At 41.5% G+C, this 23899-nt stretch overlaps 1 protein-coding gene across 1 annotated transcript in view; it reads right to left on the bottom strand.

The window, feature by feature from the left end:
• LOC138949968 (protein draper-like) overlaps window positions 1-23899 on the bottom strand; it is a 259036-nt gene that overhangs the window by 197467 nt on the left and 37670 nt on the right. Inside the window, exons 13-17 of the mRNA XM_070321751.1 lie at window positions 22757-22879; window positions 20904-21044; window positions 20596-20628; window positions 19781-19888; window positions 10195-10228 (exon numbers count right to left, since the gene is read on the bottom strand). Of these exons, the coding sequence (XP_070177852.1) occupies window positions 10195-10228; window positions 19781-19888; window positions 20596-20628; window positions 20904-21044; window positions 22757-22879 (439 nt within the window). The remainder of the gene's footprint in view (window positions 1-10194; window positions 10229-19780; window positions 19889-20595; window positions 20629-20903; window positions 21045-22756; window positions 22880-23899) is intronic.

Below are 23899 nucleotides of genomic sequence, written 5' to 3'. Positions count from 1 at the left end.
AAAAACACTTTCATCTTATTCCTTGTCGGTTCCTGATTCCAAAAACATATAGATATGATACACGCTCAGAAAGTTAAAACAAAGAGAGATACAGAAAAGCGTGTTATCCTTCTTAGCGCAACTACTACCCCGCTCTTCTTGTCAATTTCACTGCCTTTGCCATGAGCGGTGGACTGACGATGCTACGAGTATACGGTCTTGCTGAAAAATGGCATTGCGTTCACTTTCATTCTGTGAGTTCGACAGCTACTTGACTAAATATTGTATTTTCGCCTCACGCGACTTGTTTTTCCTGCAATTCCCGGACATGATTATGCTTTATGATCGTGTATTTGTGCGATTCTAGCCTGGCGCTTCATGAAATGCGATGTGGTGCCAAACGACAATTTTCCATGTAAATGTAGATTAAAATGAAAGTTTTCTTATATTTTTATAATTTATTGCGAGTCAAGTTTTCGTGGCCTAACGGTTTAGACGCTGCGCTGCGAACACCAAGGTCCCAGGTTCAAGGTCCGCTTTCGGCGAGTATTCTGATTGACATTTTTTGGGGTCTGCTATTTTTGTCAAATCATTCTGGAGTGCAAGTGTCAGTTTACAGATTTTTAAAGTCTAATTAATTTTTTCTAGGGCCATGAGTCCTAGTACTTCGAAGGGGGTTTCTCAAATGTATGCTTACTGCTGGAGCTCATGGAGATCGCGGCAGGCGTTTGCCCATGCACTAATAGGGACAGGCGAGTTACAAGCCCATGATTTTACAAGTTGTAATCGGCACGCGTCACAATTAGTGTATCATCTTACAAGTTGTAATCGGCATGCGTCACAAGTCTTACCAACTACCAAGATTGTAGCAAAGAAACTGTTCTATCTCTACTATTTTTTCCCAGTTATGCGAAGTTTTTGATTTCTGTCTGCATCCAGTCGCCTCCCTTTACATACTATTCACACCACTCAGCGTCATTGCCATCAGATTGTACGGCCAGTTCTCCTCATTCCCAGATGGGCATGCACAGTCCAAAAGGTACATACAATGTTTTTCTATCGCCTAGTTTTGCCGAGCTTTTGAATAGCGTTTGCAACCAGATGCCTTTTGAAGTTTGTTTTATTTAAAAAAAAAAATTTTTTTACACAATATGTATAACATATGCACCGCGGAAACTGTTCTATTCTATTTTTTTTCTCTGTCTGTCTCTCCTCCTGTCTGTCTGTCGGTCTACTTGTCTGTCTGACTATCTCAGTGTCTCTCTCTCTACCTCTATCTTTTTTTGCCTCTCTCTATTTCTGGTACTCTCTCTGTCTCTCTCCTTCTGTCTGTCTGTCTCTTTCTCTCTCTCCTGTCTGTCTGTCGGTCTGTCTGAGTCTATCTCTCTTTCTGTGTCTGTCTGTCTCTGTCTCTCTCCTTCCTCTCTTATTTATATGTAAGGATAGTGAGAACCGGACATTATTCAGTGCACTCTACTGGCCGTATAAAATTTCATCTCACACGGCATCATTGCAGAGCGCCTAGAACTGTACCCACGGAATATGCGCGATATAAGCGTCAATCAATCAATATGAGGCTTATATCGCGCGTATTCCGTGGGTACAGTTCTAAGCGCAGGGATTATTTGTTTAATTTTTAAAAACAATTTATGCAATTTATATCGCGCACATATTCAAGGCGCAGGGATTTATTTATGCCGTGTGAGATGGAATTTTTTTTACACAATACATCACGCATTCACATCGACCAGCAGATCGCAGCCATTTCGGCGCATATCCTACTTTTCACGGCCTATTATTCCAAGTGGCACGGGTATTTTAGTGGACATTTTTATCTATGCCTATACAATTTTGCCAGGAAAGACCCTTTTGTCAATCGTGGGATCTTTAACGTGCACACCCCAATGTAGTGTACACAAAGGGACCTCGGTTATTCGTCTCATCCGAAAGACTAGCACTTGAACCCACCACCAAAGTTAGGAAAGGGGGGAGAAAATTGCTAACGCCCTGACCCAGGGTCGAACTCGCAACCTCTCGCTTCCGAGCGCAAGTGCGTTACCACTCGGCCACCCAGTCCTAGATGAGTGATGGTGTCGTCTGCTACATGTACGAGTAGGACAGTCTATTGAATCAGTCGACTTCCAAAATGCTGCTTTGTCCAGCTCGACATTTGTCAGATAAAACCCTTCTGCTTTTAGCCGCGGGAAATGTTAGGGTCAATTCAAGCATCATTGTTTGGTGATAAGCTACATGCCACTAACACAGCCGCTGAGAAGAATCTTCGCAAGTCGAAAGAAGAGGCACATATTCACTGTGGCACAGGCGCATGAAATCTGTCAGAAAAAAAACCACTTCTGCTTTTAGCCGCAGGATATTTAGGGTAAAGCATCATTTGGTAATGTGGAGATGATAAACTACATGTCACTAACACGGAGGATGAGAAGAATCTTCTCAAATCAAAAGAAGGGGCACATGTACAGCCTTGCTTTGGAATAGGGCGGAAGAATACGCTCCCTGGAAAAGTTAATGTGTCTCCAAGAGTGCGCTAACAGTTTTAAGCGCATTGCCATTAGCCAATCAACTGTTTCACATCAGTCGTGACACCAGTACTTACTGACACTAATTATTATGATTCTTGTTAACAAAAAATCTTATAACATAGAGGGGGAATCGAGACGAGGTGTGTGTCTGTGTCTGTGCGTGTGTGTGTGTAGAGCGATTCAGACTAAACTACTGGACCGATCTTTATGAAAGTTTACATGAGAGTTCCTGGGTATGAAATCCCCGAATGATTTTTTCGATAAATGTCTTTGATGACGTCATATTCGGCTTTTTGTAAAAGTTGAGGCGGCACTGTCACACCCTCATTTTTCAATCAAATTGATTGAAATTTGGCCAAGCAATCTTCGACGAAGGACGGACTTCGGTATTGCATTTCAGCATGGAGGCTTACAAATTAATTAATGACTTTGGTCATTAAAAATCTGAAAATTGTAATTAAAAGTATTTTTGTATAAAACGATCCAAAATTACTTTTATTTTATTCTTCATCATGTTCTGATTCCAAAAACATATAAATATGTTATATTCGGATTAAAAACAAGCTCTGAAAATTAAAAATATAAAAATGATGACTAAAATTAAATTTCCGAAATCGTTTTAAAAACTATTTCATCTTATTCCTTGTCGGTTTCTGATTCCAAAAACATATAGATATGATATGTGTGGATTAAAAACACGCTCAGAAAGTTCAAACGAAGAGAGGTACAGTAAAGCGTGCTATGCAGCACAGCGCAACCGCTACCGCGCTGAACAGGCTCGTCACTTTCACTGCCTTTTGCACTAGCGGCGGACTACGGTCATTGTGAAAAAATGCAGTGCGATCAGTTTCATTCTGTGAGTTCCACAGCTTGACTAAATGTAGTAATTTCGCCTTACGCGACTTGTTTTTTGGGTTTTTTTTTGTTTGTTTTTTTGGGGGGGGGGGGGGGGGGGGGCATATAGCCAGTGGATTACTTCTTTTAGGACATGTTTTATTTCACTCACCTGAGCAATCAGATAATCTAATCAATGTGCCCTGAAGGTCCTTTATCGAATTGGTACTGGCAGTCTCTCTCACCTATGTCAGATAAGACAAAGTATGAAACAGCAAATTTTTTTCTGATTTACTTTATGAATGGCGAAGGTAAGTCGTATAAGCATGTGCTCTTCTTGTTAGAGTAAATATACAAACACATGCTTATGTGAGTGCGCGCATGTACAGTAGAATCGCGTGTTTCAGACTGTCAGCGGAGTAGGTGTCAAAGACATAGGCGAAGCACGGGTCCGTAGAACTCACTGAACCTATTTTCCTTCATTCTGAGCACATGTTCAGAGTAAACATGACATATCTATATATTTTTGAATTCAGGAGAAGATGAGGAATACAATGCAATCGTTGTTTCATCTGTTTCTGAAAATTCGATTTTAATGACACATTTAATTAGTAAACTAAGTAACTAATTTTTAAGTTTCAAAGCTGAAATGCAATCCCATAGTCCGAACTTTGTCGAAAATTGCTTAACCAAAATTTCAATCAATTTGGTTGAAATATAAGGGTGTGACAGTGACGCCTCAACTTTTACAAAAATCCGGATATGACGTCTTCAAAGACATCTATCACAAAAATGAAAAAAGATTACTTGACCAAAATTTCAACCAATTTGGTTGAAAAATGAGAGCGTGACAGTGCCGCCTCAACTTTCACGAAAAGCCGGATATGACGTCATCAAAGACATTTATCAAAAAAAAGAAAAAAACGTTCGGGGATATCAATCCCAGGAACTCTTATGTAAAATTTCATAAATATCCGTCCAGTAGTTTGGTCTGAATCGCTCTACACACACGCACGCACGCACACACACACACACACACACACACACACACACACACATACACCACGACCCTCGTTTCGATTCCCCCTCGATGTTAAAATATTTAGTCAAAACTTGACTAAATATAAAAAGGAGACAAAAAGACAAATAAATAAAATAAAGAATTAAACTAACAACAGCTGCCAACAGAGCACATTTCTTTCACACACTCACATTCACTTATATGTTCGAGCATGTGTGTGTGTGTGTGTGTGTGTGTGTGCGCGCAGATGTACGTGCGTATACATGTGCGAGCGTGTATGTGTGTGTGTGTGTGTGTGTGTGTGTGTGTGTGTATGTGTGAGGCTGTAAGAAACCGAATAAATCGCTCTTTAATAGTGAACAAATCATGAACGAACGCAAACAGGCAGGAATGGCGGCCCTTCACTGACACTGAGTCCCTGCGGACCAGGGCCGTGGTGCACGAACCGAAAGTGGCTGCCAACCAACCGGGAGAGCACAAAGTCCAAAAGTATTTCACGCTCCATGCAACACTGCATTTGACCGTCAGAGAGTCCAAAACATCCCCCGATCGACCCCTGCAGCTTTGCATGGTCTCTATCTGTTTAAGCCTTACGTCAATCTACCCATGCTTATGGCTAAGCGTCAGTTTGGCAGTCTTACACGTCGCTCGCAAGCTAGATTTCCGCGGACAGCTTTAGTCTCAGGACGGCTGCCACTATGGTCAGACGCTGCTCAAAGATGCCCAAAACGGCAGTTTGCGCAGCGTTCCATTGTTGTGGCAGCCGTCCTTGGTCGGTACGGGAACGGGACCTAGCACGGCTGTGTGGAGTGGGGGTATTACAAAGACCAACAACCGCAAATAGTCAACACTACGCGTCCGTCTGATCGTTGGCAGGCTTGATTTCCGTGGAAGGCTTTCTTTGGCTGGGAGGCTGAGCGGTCTTGGGCGTCGCTCAGGCATGCTCCCCCTCCTTGCCCGGCGTCTGGCCAGCTACTCATTAGACAATGGCTGTGTGACTGACTCTGAGACCGAGGAATGCGCGATGGTAGAGTCCTGGGAGAACGTTGTAGTCGTGGAAGCCGAACCCGCCGTGTAATTAGAAGAGTACTGGCTGTCTGGAATTGAAGTTTGGGGTTTGGTTTTTTTTTTGCTTAACGCCCAGCCGACCACGAAGGGCCATAGGGGGGAAGTTTGGAGTGATGCTCCCGACTCCAAAGGGTCCACACCGGAGGAGCTCACGGCAACCTTCTTAACAGGTGTCTGGGGTTTCTCCTCTTCTAGCGGGTTGTCTACTGCCTGGGACGGCTTGCTGAAACCAACGAAAGCATCAACACAAAATCCCAAAGCGTGAAAGGGACTAGCAGAACCGTTGAAAGGAACACAGTAAGATCGAAAGGGCTGATAACAACTAAGACATACACAGAACATATACAAGCGTCAGAGGAACCATAAGAGATATATGCTTCTTCTTCTTCTTCTGTGTTCATGGGCTTAAACTCCCACGTACACTCGTGTTGGCTTTTATTGCACGATCGTTGTTATTGCGCGTTCTTCTTCTGCGCTCGTGGGCTGAAACTCCCACGTACACTCGTGTTGGCTTTTATTGCACGATATAATATGTGTCACAAGCGGCTTTAATATTAGTATACTTTTATGCTGTGGTGTTAAAGGTATTGTTATGGAGCGCCTGTGTTCCTCTATTTCGCCTGTCACAGGTAGACGCTGGTTAACTTCAAGTGTCTCGTGGAGCTCGTGCTCAGGTATTTCACGTGTGTTTTACTTGTATTTTGTAAGGTGAACTCAGAGTTAAATTTGAGCTCGTAGATACTCCTTTTTATATTTAGTCAAGTTTTGACTAAATATTTTAACGTAGAGGGGGGAATCGAGACGAGGGTCGTGGTGTATGTGCGTGTGTGCGTGTGTGCGTGTGCGTGTGTGCGTAGAGCGATTCAGACCAAACTACTGGACCGATCTTTATGAAATTTGACATGAGAGTTCCTGGGTATGAAATCCCCGAACGTTTTTTTCATTTTTTTGATAAATGTCTTTGATGACGTCATATCCGGCTTTTCGTGAAAGTTGAGGCGGCACTGTCACGCCCTCATTTTTCAACCAAATTGGTTCAAATTTTGGTCAAGTAATCTTCGACGAAGCCCGGGGTTCGGTATTGCATTTCAGCGTGGTGGCTTAAAAATTAATTAATGACTTTGGTCATTAAAAATCTGAAAATTGTAAAAAAAAATAAAAATTTATAAAACGATCCAAATTTACGTTTATCTTATTCTCCATCATTTGCTGATTCCAAAAACATATAAATATGTTATATTCGGATTAAAAACAAGCTCTGAAAATTAAATATATAAAAATTATTATCAAAATTAAATTGTCCAAATCAATTTAAAAACACTTTCATCTTATTCCTTGTCGGTTCCTGATTCCAAAAACATATAGATATGATATGTTTGGATTAAAAACACGCTCAGAAAGTTAAAACAAAGAGAGGTACAGAAAAGCGTGCTATCCTTCTTAGCGCAACTACTACCCCGCTCTTCTTGTCAATTTCACTGCCTTTGCCATGAGCGGTGGCCTGACGATGCTACGAGTAAAATGGCATTGCGTTTCATTCTGTGAGTTCGACAGCTACTTGACTAAATATTGTATTTTCGCCTTACGCGACTTGTTATTCATTCGTTCTTTGCCTTTAGCCGAGGAAAGAAAGCTTGCGTTCCAAGCGAATCCGTTCTTCGTTGAACGTAGGGTCTGTTTACGTCGAGCAGACGCCGGAAAACTGCTATCAATGGCAGGGGATATTGTTATGGCTACTTCAATGCAACCAGGATGTGGTATGTAATCATTAAATATTATGTTGTGTGTGTTACAGTTAAATTATTCTCAGGTTTAGATTTGTTTATTGACTTATGAAAACCGGTCAATCCAAGATGGCGGAATGTATAGTGTGCACGTGCGTGTTTGTAACTTTGTACTTGAACGGTATGAATTTGTGAGTTTGTTTTGGGAAATGGTTTGGTATGTTATTGAATGAATATGTTTTGGCTGAAAGGAGAGTGGTTGACAGTTTTGTTTATAGAATGAATTTGGTATTATTCGTTGGACTTCATACTTAGCAGAATTAAATATATAGGTCCGTTGGTATATGTGTTCGAGATGCATGAGAGTGGGAGTAAAGAGTAATGTCCATTTAATCCTGCACTTGGTTGTTAAATAATAAGGACGGGTGGGCGATGTTACCGTTACCATGAACTAAGTCTTGCGTTCACCATTCCAGGTTGTGTTTCACCATGCGGAGGCTTTGACATGGCCTACTACTGAGGAGATGTCTGCCTGCTCCACTTTCGACGACGGCACTGCTCGTCTGGCAAGGACTTGACGTCACCGATGGCTCCTGTCGCTTCGCACTACGGCCTCGTTAACCCAAGTTCAAAGACGATTTCGGATACGCATTCACGGTAACATTAGCCTAAGCCGTCCTAACAGCTAAAAGTGCAGGATCCATAACGTCATTGTGAACTGAGCGAAAGTGAGAGGTGTGAAAGATGCGTTAAAAGGAAAATAACTATTCTTTGTTGTTATTGGCTTTAATACTGGTTGATCTTTGTTGTCATTGTGGATGTTATCGTAAGAAAGAGTAATATGGTTAGTTAGTGAGTTGTGTGTGTATTTATGTTTGGTCTATGTATAATTGATTTGTTGCAAGAAACGTCCTTAATTTACTGTTCGTGTCAACTCGTGTTTTGTAGTCGAAAGAGTAAGATTGTTTTGAGTCGTGGATGACAGACTGCGTGCGTGTTTTATGCATGTGTGCGTGACAATATGTTTACGTTGTTATTGCGCGTTCTTCTTCTGCACTCGTGGGCTGAAACTCCCACGTACACTCGTGTTTTTGCACGAGTGGAATTTTACGTGTATGACCGTTTTTACCCCGCCATTTAGGCAGCCATACGCCGCTTTCGGAGGAATTGCGCGTTCGAATCAGGGCCGTCAAGGAAACCAGTTATAACTGTATGTGCAGACTGAGAGACGGCACCATGTACCCCATCACCCCCTCATCACATCGTAACACACACAAGACTGAGAGACGGCAGCATGTACCCCATCACCCCCTCATCACATCGTAACACACACACGACTGAGAGACGGCACCATGTACCCCATCACCCCCTCATCACATCGTAACACACACAAGACTGAGAGACGGCACCATGTACCCCATCACCCCCTCATCACATCGTAACACACACAAGACTTTGCTCATTCTGCCCGAAGTGCAGGCAACTGTTTACACCAACACACACACACGCTTGGGTAGCGCGACACTGTTCCTGCTATAGGTTACCACTTGGCGGAACAGACCGAATTTCCCCTAGTGGTGGGGCAATGAAGTAATGACATTGAAAATGAACGCACAGATGAAGAAGCTGTCAGCAAGCAAACCATGACCGAACAACAATAACGCGAAACATCAGTGCTTCCGAAGACACTATTTAGAACCCTTTCTTTGAGTTTTGATGGCTTAAACTCGTCAGCAAAATCGTCAAGCTCATTGACTTTTGAAGGAGATAATGTTTTGGTCAACATTGTCAGCACTAATTCCTCTGGTAAAACAAAAGACGAAACAACGTCCAAAACTTAGCGACAAGACGACCATGTAAAAGTGTTCATGATCAGTTACAAATTTGCTTGTCGGCTTAGCTTTGTGAAATAAGTAGAGGTTACATGCCGAGTCTCAGTGAATATTAAAAATAATGGTCTAAGTTAGCGGATCATGAAAAATGCGAGCTTTAGCGAGCTTTTTCATGACCGCAAACTGATACTATTATTTTCAATAATCACTGAGACGAGGTATGTAACCTCTTTATTCCTCCTTTCTTCGGTTATTCAAAGAAAAGAGGAGTTTTTGTGCTAATGTTTGATCGAATCCTATTCACTCAACCAATCTACATGCGCAGGCGATTGATTAATGCGCGGTTGTAGAGTTCCGTGAAAATCATTCAATTCTGTTAACACTTCACGTCAGTTTCCCTGTTTTGGACTAAAATCAAGTACACAGTTATGTTGTTATTCTGCTGTGGCGGTAAAGGCAGATATTGTGTGTTCTGTTCATATTTTGGTATCGCTTAGGACATTTTATTTCGTCGAATGGGATTAAAGAAACCGCTTTATGTTCTTTAAATTGATGGGATGTGTGCATTGCAGTCTTTTGTCGAAGACACTGAGTGTCAAGAAATGTGAAAGGGGAACTACTCTTGTCGCTAGACAAAGTATGAGAGTTACTTGCCTTGGGAATTTGCTTGCTATGAACGTTTGTGCACGGCAGATCTGGATTCAGAAAACAACCGAATTCATGGATTTTTTTATGGAGATTCATGTGTTCAAGCCCGTAGCTGCTAGTTGCGGTATGTTTGTATTGTTTGCTCCAGAGATGTATGTTATGTACATTAGAGCGTTCGGAACATTTCAGTCGCAAAAGTAGTGACCGGGAAAGTGTAGCTCCTCACCCCGTGAACTATCGAGGATTCGTGCTGTTACTGGCTAGTTATTTGTTTCGTTGCTGGGTGTTTATCGAACAATAACTAGCCCTAGAAGTTTACAGAGGTAAAGAAGCAGAGGGGGAATAAGTCAATATAATCGGCAACTGCAGCGACCACATACAGGAATATCGTTTTCATACGTTGTTGTTCGTAAAGGCATTATTTCCACGTGAAGAAATATACATGTATGAAATATTCATAAGTAACCATGTCTATGGTTATTAGTTATAACAGGATGTAGTGTAGGATATATTGAATTTCTTGACACAAATTGTCACACAAATCTCACCTTCGTTGTCTCACTTCCTCAAATTCGTGTGAATCTGCAATGAAATGTTAAAAGAAATAAACGGATACTTCATGATAACAACATTAACAGCTATTGTGTTTTCAGCGTAGCAATAGGGCCCGATATTTAGACTCGAACAAGTATAATGCAACTCGTCTTCGACTCGTCGGCATTATACTTGTCTCGTCTAAATATCGGGCCCTATTGCTACGCTGAAAACACAATAGCGTTTATATAGCTATTCTGACATTAAATTCTGTGTTAAAATCATGTTTTTGTCAGCAACAAGTACCAGAATGGTCCATGTCGTTGATTGCAGACGACGGTTCCCTTTCCGCATGAAGCCACGGAAATAACCGAACATTGAAAAAAACTCGAGATAACCGGATGTTTAGCATTACGTCAATATGCTAGGAATCATATGACGTCATGACGTATCATGCTTTCCTACGTAGATTGTATGTTCGAAAGTCTGACTTCTGTTGGGAATTCGCGTGGTGAATACTGCGGTAAATCTGTAGATGATAAGAGAACAAGGATTGTCTCAGAAGAAACGACTAAACGTTTCAGACCGGTAACTTCATTTCAACATTGCACTATAGAATAGACGTTCTATATGACAGGAGAGTTTGCTGATTTTGTGTTAAACGTTGGAGAGATAGTCCGCTAGAATCAGAGATAGGTGGTCGCTTCAGATTGCAGCTTCAAGAAATGTGCAAGGTTTGTTGCCTGTTAAGGCTGGAGTACACTTTGGAAAGTACGTTGGAGTAGCCTCCCTTCCCGGATTTAGAACGCGTTTCGTGTCGTAACTGATTATCCACTTATTAGCCATATCCGTATGCAAAATAATGAAATAAACATTAGGAAATGGCAGACGTTTACAAATATCGACATTCTCTATCAGTGCAATAAAAAACAATCGTTAGAACTTGTATTTACGACATGTCGTGCGTGAGAACGTGTCAATAAACAAGCGCTTGTTGCGGCCTGGCTGAAGAACCCTACGAGTCAATCTAAAACAGACAAGTAATGGAAAGCAGTCTGCGGATAAACATAACAAACTACTGATGAAAAAGTGTGTTCATCCCTGCTCTGGATAAAAGACATCGGACTGATGACAACGTGGCAGCGTTCACGCAAAAAGATTTTTTTTCTTCAGATTATCGCTTCTACATTTTATTGCACGTACTTGGGGCATATCTGAATTTCACACTGGAAGATGACAAATCGGTCTTGTGAGTTGAGAACCACATGTTCTTTGCCGACAGAAATCACGATGAGACAAGATGCAGATTGTGTTGAAGAGATGTTTGCAGATTATCGCATCTACATGTTATTGCTCAGATCAATGCACGTAGTTGGGGTAGATCTGAATTTCGCAATGGAAGACGACAAATCGGTCTTGTGAGTTGAGAACCACATGTTCTTTGGCGGCAGAAATCACTATGGAACAAGATGAGGATTGTGTTGAGGAGGTTAATACTGACTGACTTTAGATGAAGAGTTCCTAGGCCTGGTTTTTGTAGAGAGGCATCATAATGATATCCTGTTTTTGGCTCACGTAAGTGTAGCCTATGCGATGCTAACTTTTGTCTGTCTGTGCGTGCGTGCGTATGTATGTATGTGGTAGAAACTCTAACATTTGAAGACGTCACATTACATTGACGTCACATTATGACGTAAGAGGGTTTGACGTCACGCGAAGGAATTACTGAAAGTCTCGGTCATTGTTTTTTTGAGCGGGCCGAGACTAGTTGGCAGTCGTGTCCCTGTAAGTAGGCTACATGCAGACAGACAGATCTAGATCTAGTGTCTCGCTTTCTTGCACAGTTTCACCTATGCTCTTTCTCTGTGTGTGTGTGTGTGTGTGTGTGTGTGTGTGTGTGTGTGTGTGTGTGTGTGTGTGTGTGTGTGTGTGTGTGTGTGTGTGTGTGTGTGTGTGACGGAGTGATTGAGTTTGTGTTACTGTTTGTCGATTTCTTACGTGAGCCTTGAAGGCTTCGCCTCTTGTTTTTAACGTTCTTGGTGACAACGCGCCAGAATCGCACGAAGATCGAACTCTCGAAAAAAACAAGTTTATCGCTGAACATCGGAAATGTAAAAGTATTGCTCTTCCTGCCTGATCAGTCTCCCCGTTAAATCTACAGGCTACATTATTTATCAGGTAACTTACCAAACCGGAGTGTGTGTGTGTGTGTGTGTGTGTGTGTGTGTGTGTGTGTGTGTGTGTGTGTGTGTGTGTGTGTGTGTGTGTGTGTGTGTGTACACCCGGATTACCACCATCAACGCACCCTTTTGGACTTTTCTACGTAACCTTACTATGCCTGCTGTGACATTCACGAGGATTATTGTGATTGTGTGCCTATGCTGGACTTGCAGGAAGACAAACGGCGTCGGAACGGTATACGTGCTGCCACGTGTGCACGTCCAGAGCGCAGTGTGAACCAAGAGTGAGTGTGTCATTGTGTGGAAGTTTTGCTTGATTGATTTATTCATGATTTAATTTGCTTTTTGGTTCAATAGTAAAATCTGTGTACGTTATACTTTGTGTTTTGTGGTGTGATTCGCCCGAGTGCGAGACCCCCATCCCCGAACGCATCTGTGGGTGGAATTGTATACACAAAGCTAAAAATAGCTGACTCTTCATCAGTCATTCAACGGGAAATTCCGCAGTGTGTCTCGACCAAATTGGGTCAGCTCTTGTTTCATTCAGTTTTTCTAGTCTCAGCATAAATGCATGGAACAGAAATTTAGCTGTGTTAACTATTGTTTTTTTCGAAAGATTGCTTACAAAGAGAGAGAGAGAGATCGAGAGAGAGATTAGTAGGAGGGGAGAAGGGGGGAGTGGTAAATGATAAATGGTTGCCGTACCACTCCCATACCACGTTGTTCAGGTCTTCATATTACGTTTTCCGACGTTTCACAGTGAGTGAGCGAAAGTGGGTCTCCATCTAAACAAGCCACTGATTGGTCAGAAAAGGGACAGGACAACCAATCAACAACCATTTGTGCTACGGCTACGGCTGCCGAGCACTGACTGCATAACAGTCGAGTTTTCGAAGTTGCGTTTTTATGTACGTTGTGTCCGTTTGTGACAGTGTTTACACTTCCTACGGTCCGAAAAATCGTGTCCGCGTCCGTAAGTGGCAGGTGTCCGCCCGTTAAAGGTTAGTTACAAGCGTTTCGTGCAAGGTGATGGAGCACATTCTGGTCAGCAGCATCATGAGTCATCTCGAGTCCAACAAGATACTGTGCGAAGAACAACATGGGTTCAGAAAAGGTCGTTCATGTGAAACCCAACTGCTTGAACTCTTTGAGGAACTCACAACCAACTTAGAAAAAAGCCTCCAGACTAATATAGTTGTCATGGATTTTGCCAAGGCATTTGACAAAGTCAACCACAGCTTACTGTGCCATAAACTCCACCACTATGGTGTCCGAGGAAAGGTCAACGACTGGATCGGGAGCTTCCTCAGTGGGCGCCGCCAGTCAGTCGTCGTGGAAGGGGCAGAGTCTGACTATACTGACGTCAAGTCAGGAGTACCCCAAGGATCTGTGCTGGGCCCATGCCTCTTCCTAGCCTACATCAATGACCTACCGGACAGAGTCACTTCAAGCTCGCGCCTGTTTGCAGACGACACCATGCTGAACAGGCCAGTGACTTCTCAACAAGACCACGAGAGTCTCCAGGACGATCTGCGAAGCTTAGAAGCATGGGAAGAAGAGTGGGAAATGTCATTCCATCCTGACAAATGCAACACCCTCCCAATGACTCGAAGCAGAACAACCAAGCCCCACGACTACGTGCTCCATGACCACCAGCTGGAGTCGGTGGACGCCATCAAATACCTGGGCGTCACCATTCAGAAAGATGCAGGTTGGGACAAACACATCAACAACGTGTGTGCCAAAGCCAACAGTGCACTAGGCATGCTAAGGAGAAACCTGAAAATCGGATCTCCAAAGACAAAAGAACTAGCCTACAAATCACTTGTCCGACCAATAGTCGAGTACGCTTGCACAGTCTGGGACCCGCACAAGATCAAAGAGGTCAGTCAGATTGAAAAAGTGCAGCGTAGGGCAGCTCGTTTTGTTCTCAACAGACACAAACAGACGGCCAGCGTGGACGACATGCTCAACGAACTAGAGTGGCCCTCGCTAGAAGAACGCAGGAAAGAGGCCAGGCTCTCCATGCTGAAGAAGATCACATCGGGATCCGCACATGTGAGGTGCGAGGAGCTACACCTACTCGCCCCAAGGGCTAGAAGAGGAGTCCCCACAGAGAGACAGCAATTCAAGCGGATCCCAGCGAGAACAAACTACAGAAAGAACAGCTTCCTCCCAAGAACAATCAGGGACTGGAACGAGACCCCTTCATCCCTCCTCCTCTCACACCCCCAGGCCCCAGACTCCTGCACTGCGCAGGAGTCGAGTTCCTGCATTGTGCAGGAACTCCCCAGCCCCCAGTAGATTCTAGCTAGGTTGTTTTTTTTTTTTTTTTTTTTTTTTTTTTTTTTTTTTTTTTTTTTTTTTTTTCTCACTCTTTGGAATCTGCAACCCTCCACAATGTGACATAATGGTCAGCCAAAATGACCGTGGTCACAATATGGAAGAAGAAGAAGAAGTTATTACGTTGAAATCGTGTTCGTGCCATGATAAACTGTCCGTATGTAGCAGGTGGCCGTTACAACAAGGGTCCGCTAGACTCAGGTTTTACTGTACTTGTGTAACGTGAGTGTGTAGATGAGAATGTGAAAGTTGCTTTGGACCCAGACACACACAGCAGACACCAACACAACAGCTAAGTTTCAGCCTGACAAAGAAATTCCAGTGACACAGCTAATGGCTGTACTTGTTATTTCTCTATTAAAACAAATGTTTCAAGATCTTTAGGCCCAAACAAATAAATTGTCTGTTTCTATTAACATGGCTAAAAAAAAAAATAGGGTAGGTAGGTAGGCATTTTTTTGTTTTTGTTGCCAGGATAGAATTCTTGAAAATAACTAAATGACACAAAGAGACAAGAATTGCTATAGATAGATTTATAAAAAAAAAAAATGTGACAAAGGATATAAAATGATTGTTTTACCTCATCTGGAATCTTCAGTAGTAATTGCATAAAAAAGTATGATATATATCAATTATCATGTTAACTTTTTCTTAAAATGGGTGCGTTAAATCCTAGTCTGTTTTTAATGGACTAAGCAATCCTTGGACTGACAGAAAAGATGTATTTTAAAAATGTCCAGTTGCTTTTACTTATTTTTCTAATTGGAAGAAAATATGCACTCTTTTCTGTTCAAATGGGTTGAGGTCGGGGGTAGTAAAAGGATCACAGTTCAAGATTTTGCGCGACAAGAGGTGTTTCTTTTAACTGTGATAAAGAGCGAAAACTCAACTTGGTATCTAACACTATTTTTGAAACCACTTTAGCACTTCTTTTTTTCTGTCTTCCAAACTTCTAATTCAGCTTCAAAAATGATTAAAAAAAAGTTTGTTTTTTTAATTCAACAGTTAAATCACTATGTTGGATATTCTATTTCGCTTCCCTATTTATCTTCTTAAGTTTTTGATCATCTGATTACCTTGCTTTTCTATTTGGAAGATAATATGCACTCTTTTCTGAAAAATGGGTAGGGGGTGAGGGTGGTAAAAGCATCATAGTATAAGATTTTGCGCGACAAGAGGTGTGTTTCTTTTAACTGTGATGAAGAGAGATATAACTCAACTTGGTATCTAACACTAGTTCTTAACACTGTAACCACTTTAAATTTATTTTTTCTGTCTTCCAAGATTTAAATTCAGCTTATAACATGAGTAAAAAAAAGTGGTTTTTTTCTGAATTCACCAGTTAAATCACTCTGTTGGATGTTCTTTTTTGCTTCCCTATTTCTGTTCTGAAGTTTTTGATCATCTGACTACCTTGCTTTTCTATTTGGAAGATAATATGCACTCTTTTCTGAAAAATGGGTAGGGGGTGGGGGTAGTAAAAGCATCACAGTTCAAGATTTTGCGCGACAAGAGGTGTGTTTCTTTTAACTGTGATGAAGAGGGATAACTCAACTTGGTATCTAACACTATTTCTGAACACTGTAACTACTTAAGCACTTTAAAACAATTTTTCTGTCTTCCAAGCTTTAAATTCAGCTTATAAAATGAGTAAAAAAGTGGTTTTTTTTCTGAATTCACCAGTTAAATCACTCTGTTGGATGTTCTTTTTTGCTTCCCTATTTCTCTTCTGAAGTTTTTGATCATTTGACTACCTTGCTTTTCTATTTGGAAGATAATATGCACTCTTTTCTGAAAAATGGGTAGGGGGTGGGGGTAGTAAAAGCATCACAGTTCAAGATTTTGCGCGACAAGAGGTGTGTTTCTTTTAACTGTGATGAAGAGGGATAACTCAACTTGGTATCAAACACTATTTCTGAACACTGTAACCACTTTAGCACTTTTAATTTATTTTTTTCTGTCTTCCAAGCTTTAAATTCAGCTAATAAAATGAGTAAAAAAGTGTTGTTTTTTTCAGAATTCACCAGTTAAATTGCTATGTTGGATGTTCTATTTTGCTTCCCTATTTCTGTTCTTAGGTTTCTGATCATCTGACTACCCTGCTTTTCTATTTGGTAGATAATATGCACTCTTTTCTGAAAAAAATGGGTAGGGGGTGGGGGAAGTAAAAGTATCACAGTTCAGGATTTTGCACGACAAGAGGTGTATTTCTTATAACAGTGGTACCTAACACTATTTCTGAACACTGTAATCACTTTAACACTTTTAATTTATGTTTGTCTGTGTTCCAAGTTTCAAATTAAGCTTAAAAATTGGGTAAACAAATGGTTTTCTCATAATTCACAAGTTAAATCATTATGTTGGATGTTCTATTTTGCTTCTCTTTTTCTTTTCTTAAGTTTTTGATCATCTGACTACCCTGCTTTTCTATTTGGAAGATAATATGCACTCTTTTCTGAAAAAGGGGAAGGGGGTGGGGGTAGTAAAAGCATCACAGTTCAAAATTTTGCGCGTTAAGAGGTGTTTTATTTTTAAATTGGTAAAGAGGGATAACTCAACTTGGTATCTAACACTATTTCTGAACACTGTAATCACTTTAACACTTTTAATCAATGTCTGTTGGTGTTCCATGCTTCAAATTGAGCTTCAAAATGGATACAAAAGGATTGTTTTCCGAATTCACAAGTAAAATCACTATGTTTAAAGTTCTATTTTGCTTCCCTATTTCTCTTCTTAAATTTGTGATCATCTGATTGTTATTTTGTTTACATTTTCACAGTACAATATTGCAACTTATTCAGTAGTGTTTGCGTGAAAAAAACTAATACCTATGCTTAAACTTTAGTCGTTATCTTAAAACTTTGCGCGTTAAGCCCTTTATATTTTGTATTTTCCTGATAAAGCAAACATTGAACTAACAGAAAAAGTGACTTTTAAAACTACCTAATCACTTTGAAATTGGGCCTCCATAGTAAACTCCAGCCTTAAAGAACTGGATTTTACACGTAATGTATGTCATGTACAGTAAGCAACAACAAAAACACACACAAAGCAAATGGCATCGTCTGTCGACTAGTCACAGAAACAAACCTGGCGAGGTATGCGTGTACTTTATACACGTGGAAGAAACCGGAACCATGCGTCTTTGTTATTGCCAATATGCTTTTGGATATTGGCAAAAATGGCCGACTTCCGTAGCATTATGCTTTGATGATCGGAAAAGGGATGTGTGAGACCATCCAATCACAGCCCCCGAATTCCCCCACGTGTCCATCAGAATAGCTATATAAACTACTATTAACCATACACTCCCTTTCCCTGAAAATATATCAGCAAAAGCAAATACACTGAACACACACATTACAGGATATTTTTTCATTGGTATAGCCCAGATGTTAAACAGAAGTGTTTGTTGGAAACATATCTGTATTTGACGTTCTGACTTTATTTTGCCCAAAAATGCATTTATTAGATTTGAACAATATGTGGGTATATTTACCATTCGAGTGTACCTTATGGCTGATGGACCATGTCAGGACTGTTTCTAGGTGACCCTTTAAATGTTATAGCGGTCAGGCCACAACCCTTTTTGTTTATCACAATTAATGAACACTAACAAGATGAGCTAAAATCTTGAATGAAGAGTATCAGTGAGACTTATTCTGAGGAATTTAATGATTTTGAATAATGCACAACATCGAAAAAATGGTGAATAGCCAGCTCTGTCAGTGGTTGCTTCAAAGCACGGCAAGGCACCACCCATCCTTGCGTATGCCATTCACTTGAAAATACCACAGTCAAAGCTTTTAAAGTGAACTCGCGTCACTGATATCACATCAAATGAATCTTCACGTCATTTAAAGTGATAATATCTAGCAAAACAAGCTGTCTCTCATCGCCCCAAGAGCTATACATTTCAGTTTGGGGTTTGTGATTGTGTGACCACACACCAGGAATACATCAAAAACAAGCTTTTGAGCGCTCAGTTACTCAAATTAAAAACGGCTGCGTTTTGAGTTGGCATTCCAGACTGTAGTTCTCATTGTGAGCGCCTTTTTCCGCCATTCATGATTTCCGTCCTACCTTTCACTCCTGAGTGTTCCTAGAGACACAGGTTTGAAATTGAGCAGAGAGCTACAAGGTTCGTTTTGGGTGTTGAATAGATGGCTACACACACGAGGACGATCTTAGAATTATGTTTGAGCGTTCTATTTTTCAAATCCAAATACTGTGTTTGGTAGTCTTATCAGACTGTGATATTCTCCAACGGGCAGTGTGTTTGTTCATACAATACGAAGCGTTTTAGCCCTGTATGGCTCGAAATGTGCATGCGTTTGCCAGATTATAGGTTTGACTTTCTCAATCCAACAGTTTAAATGTGTTTGACGAATGGGTATCTATAAGGACTAAATAAAATACGGTGACGCACGGGAATCCGGACTCCGGACACAGGAGAGCTGGGCGAAGCAAACCGCTCGCCAATGAAAATCCATTCAATAATTTGGCATAGTTTCGGAGCAGTTTTGAAAAAATCATTGGAGGAGTTTCTAAATCATAGTACAGCGAATGTTCCTTGAACGTTTAAAGGGCAAAATCGTTCACAAACGTTCCAAAATGGCGCCTTAAGGTGTACTCACTAGGCCGTGAAAAGTAGGATATGCGCCGAAATGGCTGCGATCTGCTGGCCGATGTGAATGCGTGATGTATTGTGTAAAAAAAAATTCCATCTCACACGGCATAAATAAATCCCTGCGCCTTGAATATGTGCGCAATATAAATTGCATAAAATAAAAATTAAAATTAAAAAAAAAAAATCCCTGCGCTTAGAACTGTACCCACGGAATACGCGCGATATAAGCCTCATATTGATTGATATTGAAAAACAAAAAGTCACCGAATTACCGACCATATTTTTTACAGCATTTTCATCGAAAAAAACCAATTTTTGGGGGGGTCTTCTTCGCAAGGGACGTTATTAACATAATCTGTAAAGAAATATATATGTTAGTCGGTCTACCTTCCCCTTTCGAGAGTGTGGAGGGGGGAAGGGGGGGATGTTAAAAGAACCACAACTCACCTTTTGCAGTATCGTTAGATTTCAAGCGATACCTGATGAAGGCAACGAATGCGATTACGCAGAGTAAGGCAAGCAACACACCGCCAATGATGGCTGCGATAGTCGATACTGCACGCAGATGGGTTTCTTTGTGCAACAAATGGCCAAACTCCCAAAGACGCACGGACAGACAAACACAGAAATGACAAAGTCAAACACAGACACACGCAGGCACGCCCGCACATACACGCACACACACACACGCAAACACAAACACACACACACCCCACAGACACACACACACACAACGACAAAAAGACAGACAGAGAACGACAGACAAAGAAGCATAATCTTAATGACAGAGAGACAGATCAGACAGAATGACATCGTTAGTCGCATGGTCCTCTCTAGTATCGTTTACTTCTCTTTGTGCTAACGTTCTCTCTGCGTCCCTTAAAATTCTTTCTTCCGCTGTCTTTGAACACCGTCCCCATCATAGACGTATTCCGAAAATAACTGTCGGGTTTGTATGGGACAAGCAAGCTATAGGCCAGTCACTAGCGAGCTATAGGCCAGTCACTAGCGAGCTATAGGCCAGTCACTAGCGAGCTATAGGCCAGTCACTAGCGAGCTATAGGCCAGTCACTAGCGAGCTATAGGCCAGTCACTAGCGAGCTCAAGGAGGGTGTCTAAAGCACGAGGACAAGGAGCTCGTGGCAATTGTTTCTCTCAATAAAAGAGAGGGTATTATTTCTTTCAAAACTTATACAAACCCACAGATATTTCCGAACACCGCCTATTAATTGTACCAGTTAAAGTAAAGGGAGGTCACTCACTGTTGCTCCCTCCACTGTTATTCTTGGAGTCCACTGAAACGAAAACAAAAACAAGTTGCATGAAGCGATATCAAAACATTTAGTCAATCTGGCTGCTTTAAACAAATAGATCAAGATTGACAAGGCTGGGTCAGTCATCTCTGAGACTAGTGAGGATTGGCTAGCCAAACCCGAAGGCTAATACATGTTGAACTGGTCTCAGCAAAGAAAATAGGACTTCGTCTTTTTTGTTTACACCGATTTAATTTGCCTGACACCTCAAATTCTTCAGGTCTTTAAACTCTCTGAACTCTTTGCCTTCAACTCACCACAACTGTAGTCCCGAGGGTTAATCTCCAAGCCTCCAGTACACACGCAGTATCCATCAGACACACACTTGGCGTTCGCGATGCAATTGTCTGCCCCTCCTTGGGGGTTACAAGGACCTTTAGCTCGCCCAGGTTTGGGAACTGCGTGAAACAAACAAGAGATGATCATGCATAGCTTTACACCACATGGAATTACCTGGATGATCGAGCTGGGCTGAGATGCACGAAGCCAAACTGGATGCCACCCAAATGGGCAGCCGCGGTGTCGGATAGGTTGAGCATAAATGCATTTAGATTTTAACCGACCAGAATTTAGCATATAAACACCTCATGTCCCTAATAGGCTCTTGTTTCTGTGAGGACGTTAAATTTAAATTAGCCAGCCAGGCGATCAGACCGCGGCTTTTTTCCACCCACTTGGGCGGCAGCCAGGTTTGCTCCGTGCACTTCAAGCCAGGACGAATTGTGCCATGTAGTATGTAACGTTTGTTTTGAATGAAAAGGCTGTTCTGGCCAAAACGTAACAAAAGCAACAGAAAGAATACAAAATATCTTACACATTCAAGCAATAACAACTTCACGGGGACAACACAGTTTGTCTCGCCTACTTAAAAAATCAGGGGGGCACCCACTCAACGTCCCTCTCGTTGAAGGCCGAACACATCTTAATTTGGTGTCTCCATCAAAACATTCTCCTCTCGGTTCAGTTCATTCCGGGGAAACTGAACTCCCTCGCGGATCTCCTAAGCCGCCGAGACCAGATTTTGCCAACCGAGTGGACAATCTCTCACAAGGCCCTTCGTCCTCTTTGGGCCCACTGGTTCACCCCGTTAGTGGACCTCTTTGCCACCTTGTACAGCAAACGTCTCCCCCTGTACGTGAGTTCGTTTCACGACCCCATGGCAGTGACAACAACAGCAACAATAACACTAACAACAACACAGACAACAACACTAACAGCAACAACAACAACACCACGAACAACATCAACAGCAACAACAACACAAGAAGGGCAAAGCCCATACGACTCACATGCTTGACCTTGACCTTTACATGACCTTGACCTTCAGCTAAACCTAGCAATGACATCATACACTAAGAACTGCTTTACACATTTTTCCTACCAAAATACATGTGACCTTGACCCAAGGTCAAGGTCATCCAAGGTCATGCAACACAAAGCTGTTAATTCAAGACATAGGAAGTACAATGGTGCTTATTGGCTCTTTCTACCATGAGATATGGTCACTTTTAGTGGTTCACTACCTTATTTTGGTCACATTTCATAAGGGTCAAAGTGACCTTGACCTTGATCATGTGTGACCAAATGTGTCTCATGATGAAAGCATAACATGTGCCCCACATAATTTTTAAGTTTGAAACAGTTATCTTCCATAGTTCAGGGTCAAGGTCACTTCAAAATATGTATACAATCCAACTTTGAAGAGCTCCTGTGACCTTGACCTTGAAGCAAGGTAAACCAAACTGGTATCAAAAGATGGGGCTTACTTTGCCCTATATATCATATATAGGTGAGGTATTAAATCTCAAAAACTTCAGAGAAAATGGGGAAAATGTGAAAAATAGCTGTTTTTTAGACAACATTTATGGCCCCTGCGACCTTGACCTTGAAGCAAGGTCAAGATGCTATGTATGTTTTTTGGGGCCTTGTCATCATACACCATCTTGCCAAATTTGGTACTGATAGACTGAATAGTGTCCAAGAAATATCCAACGTTAAAGTTTTCCGGACGGACGGACGGGGGGGACGGACGGACGGACGACTCGGGTGAGTACATAGACTCATTTTTGCTTCGCATGTGAGTCAAAAATGAAGAAGAAGTTACGCTCACGACAAAGGGAACCGCTCTGGCGGGCGGCGTTCAGATTACAGACACACAAGTCCTTCTTGTCGCAAGAGGCCCCCGCAACGCATCTGTCGCTGTCACGGTTGCAGTTATAAGACTCTCTGACACCTGCAATAACAATAACAATAACAATAGCAATAACAATAACAATAACAATAGCAATAACAATAGCAATAACAATAGCAATAACAATAGCAATATTAATAACAATAGCAATAACAATAGCAATAACAATAACAATAACAGCACTTTATTGTCCATTAAAATATTACATAAAAATGGAAAATTGTCTTCGGCACACCCTGCCTGCCTGTAAACGATTATAACAACAATTTTATGGGACAACACACATACAAACATAAAACATAGGTTCGCGTATGTAGTAACAAGCACACCTGTCATATTTCCAATAACACTGACCGAGAGTGCTGTCCGTGTCATCTTTAAATTAATTTAATAAATTTACAGATAAAATGTAAATAAGGTCAAACGTCTTTAAGACTATCACAATCAAATATGATATTGCACGATGTAAATTTACCCTCTCATATCACAGGAGTTGGGTTTCAAAGCAGAGCAATCACATTACAAATATCACAGAATAGAAGTTATAAACTGCAAAGAGCCCTCTCGATCAACAACTGAATTCATTACCAGTAGCGACGCAGACGTCCTCATGCAAAGTAGGCCCCTATATCACTACAATTTTAAATTTTAAACTTCCTATCTTTAAACTTAAAGATACAATTATTTCTATTTTCGGACATGGCAGATGAAAAACACTTTAAAACAGTGCTTACATATCCCTCAACATGCATACTTTTCAGATTGCGACTATTTTTATATTTAGTCAAGTTTTGACTAAATATTTTAACATCGAGGGGGAATCGAAACGAGGGTCGTGGTGTATGTGCGTGTGTGTGTGTGTGTGTGTGTGTGTGTGTGTGTGTGTGTGTCTGTGTGTGTGTGTGTGTAGAGCGATTCAGACTAAACTACTGGACCGATCTTTATGAAATTTGACATGAGAGTTCCTGGGTATGAAATCCCCGAACGTTTTTTTCATTTTTTTGATAATTGTCTTTGATGACGTCATATCCGGCTTTTCGTGAAAGTTGAGGCGGCACTGTC

Source organism: Littorina saxatilis, linkage group LG16 (assembly GCF_037325665.1).
Source record: "Littorina saxatilis isolate snail1 linkage group LG16, US_GU_Lsax_2.0, whole genome shotgun sequence".
NCBI lineage: Eukaryota > Metazoa > Mollusca > Gastropoda > Littorinimorpha > Littorinidae > Littorina > Littorina saxatilis.
The sequence above is the reverse complement of the archived record's forward strand: the minus strand, read 5'-3'. Positions and strand labels throughout refer to the sequence as shown.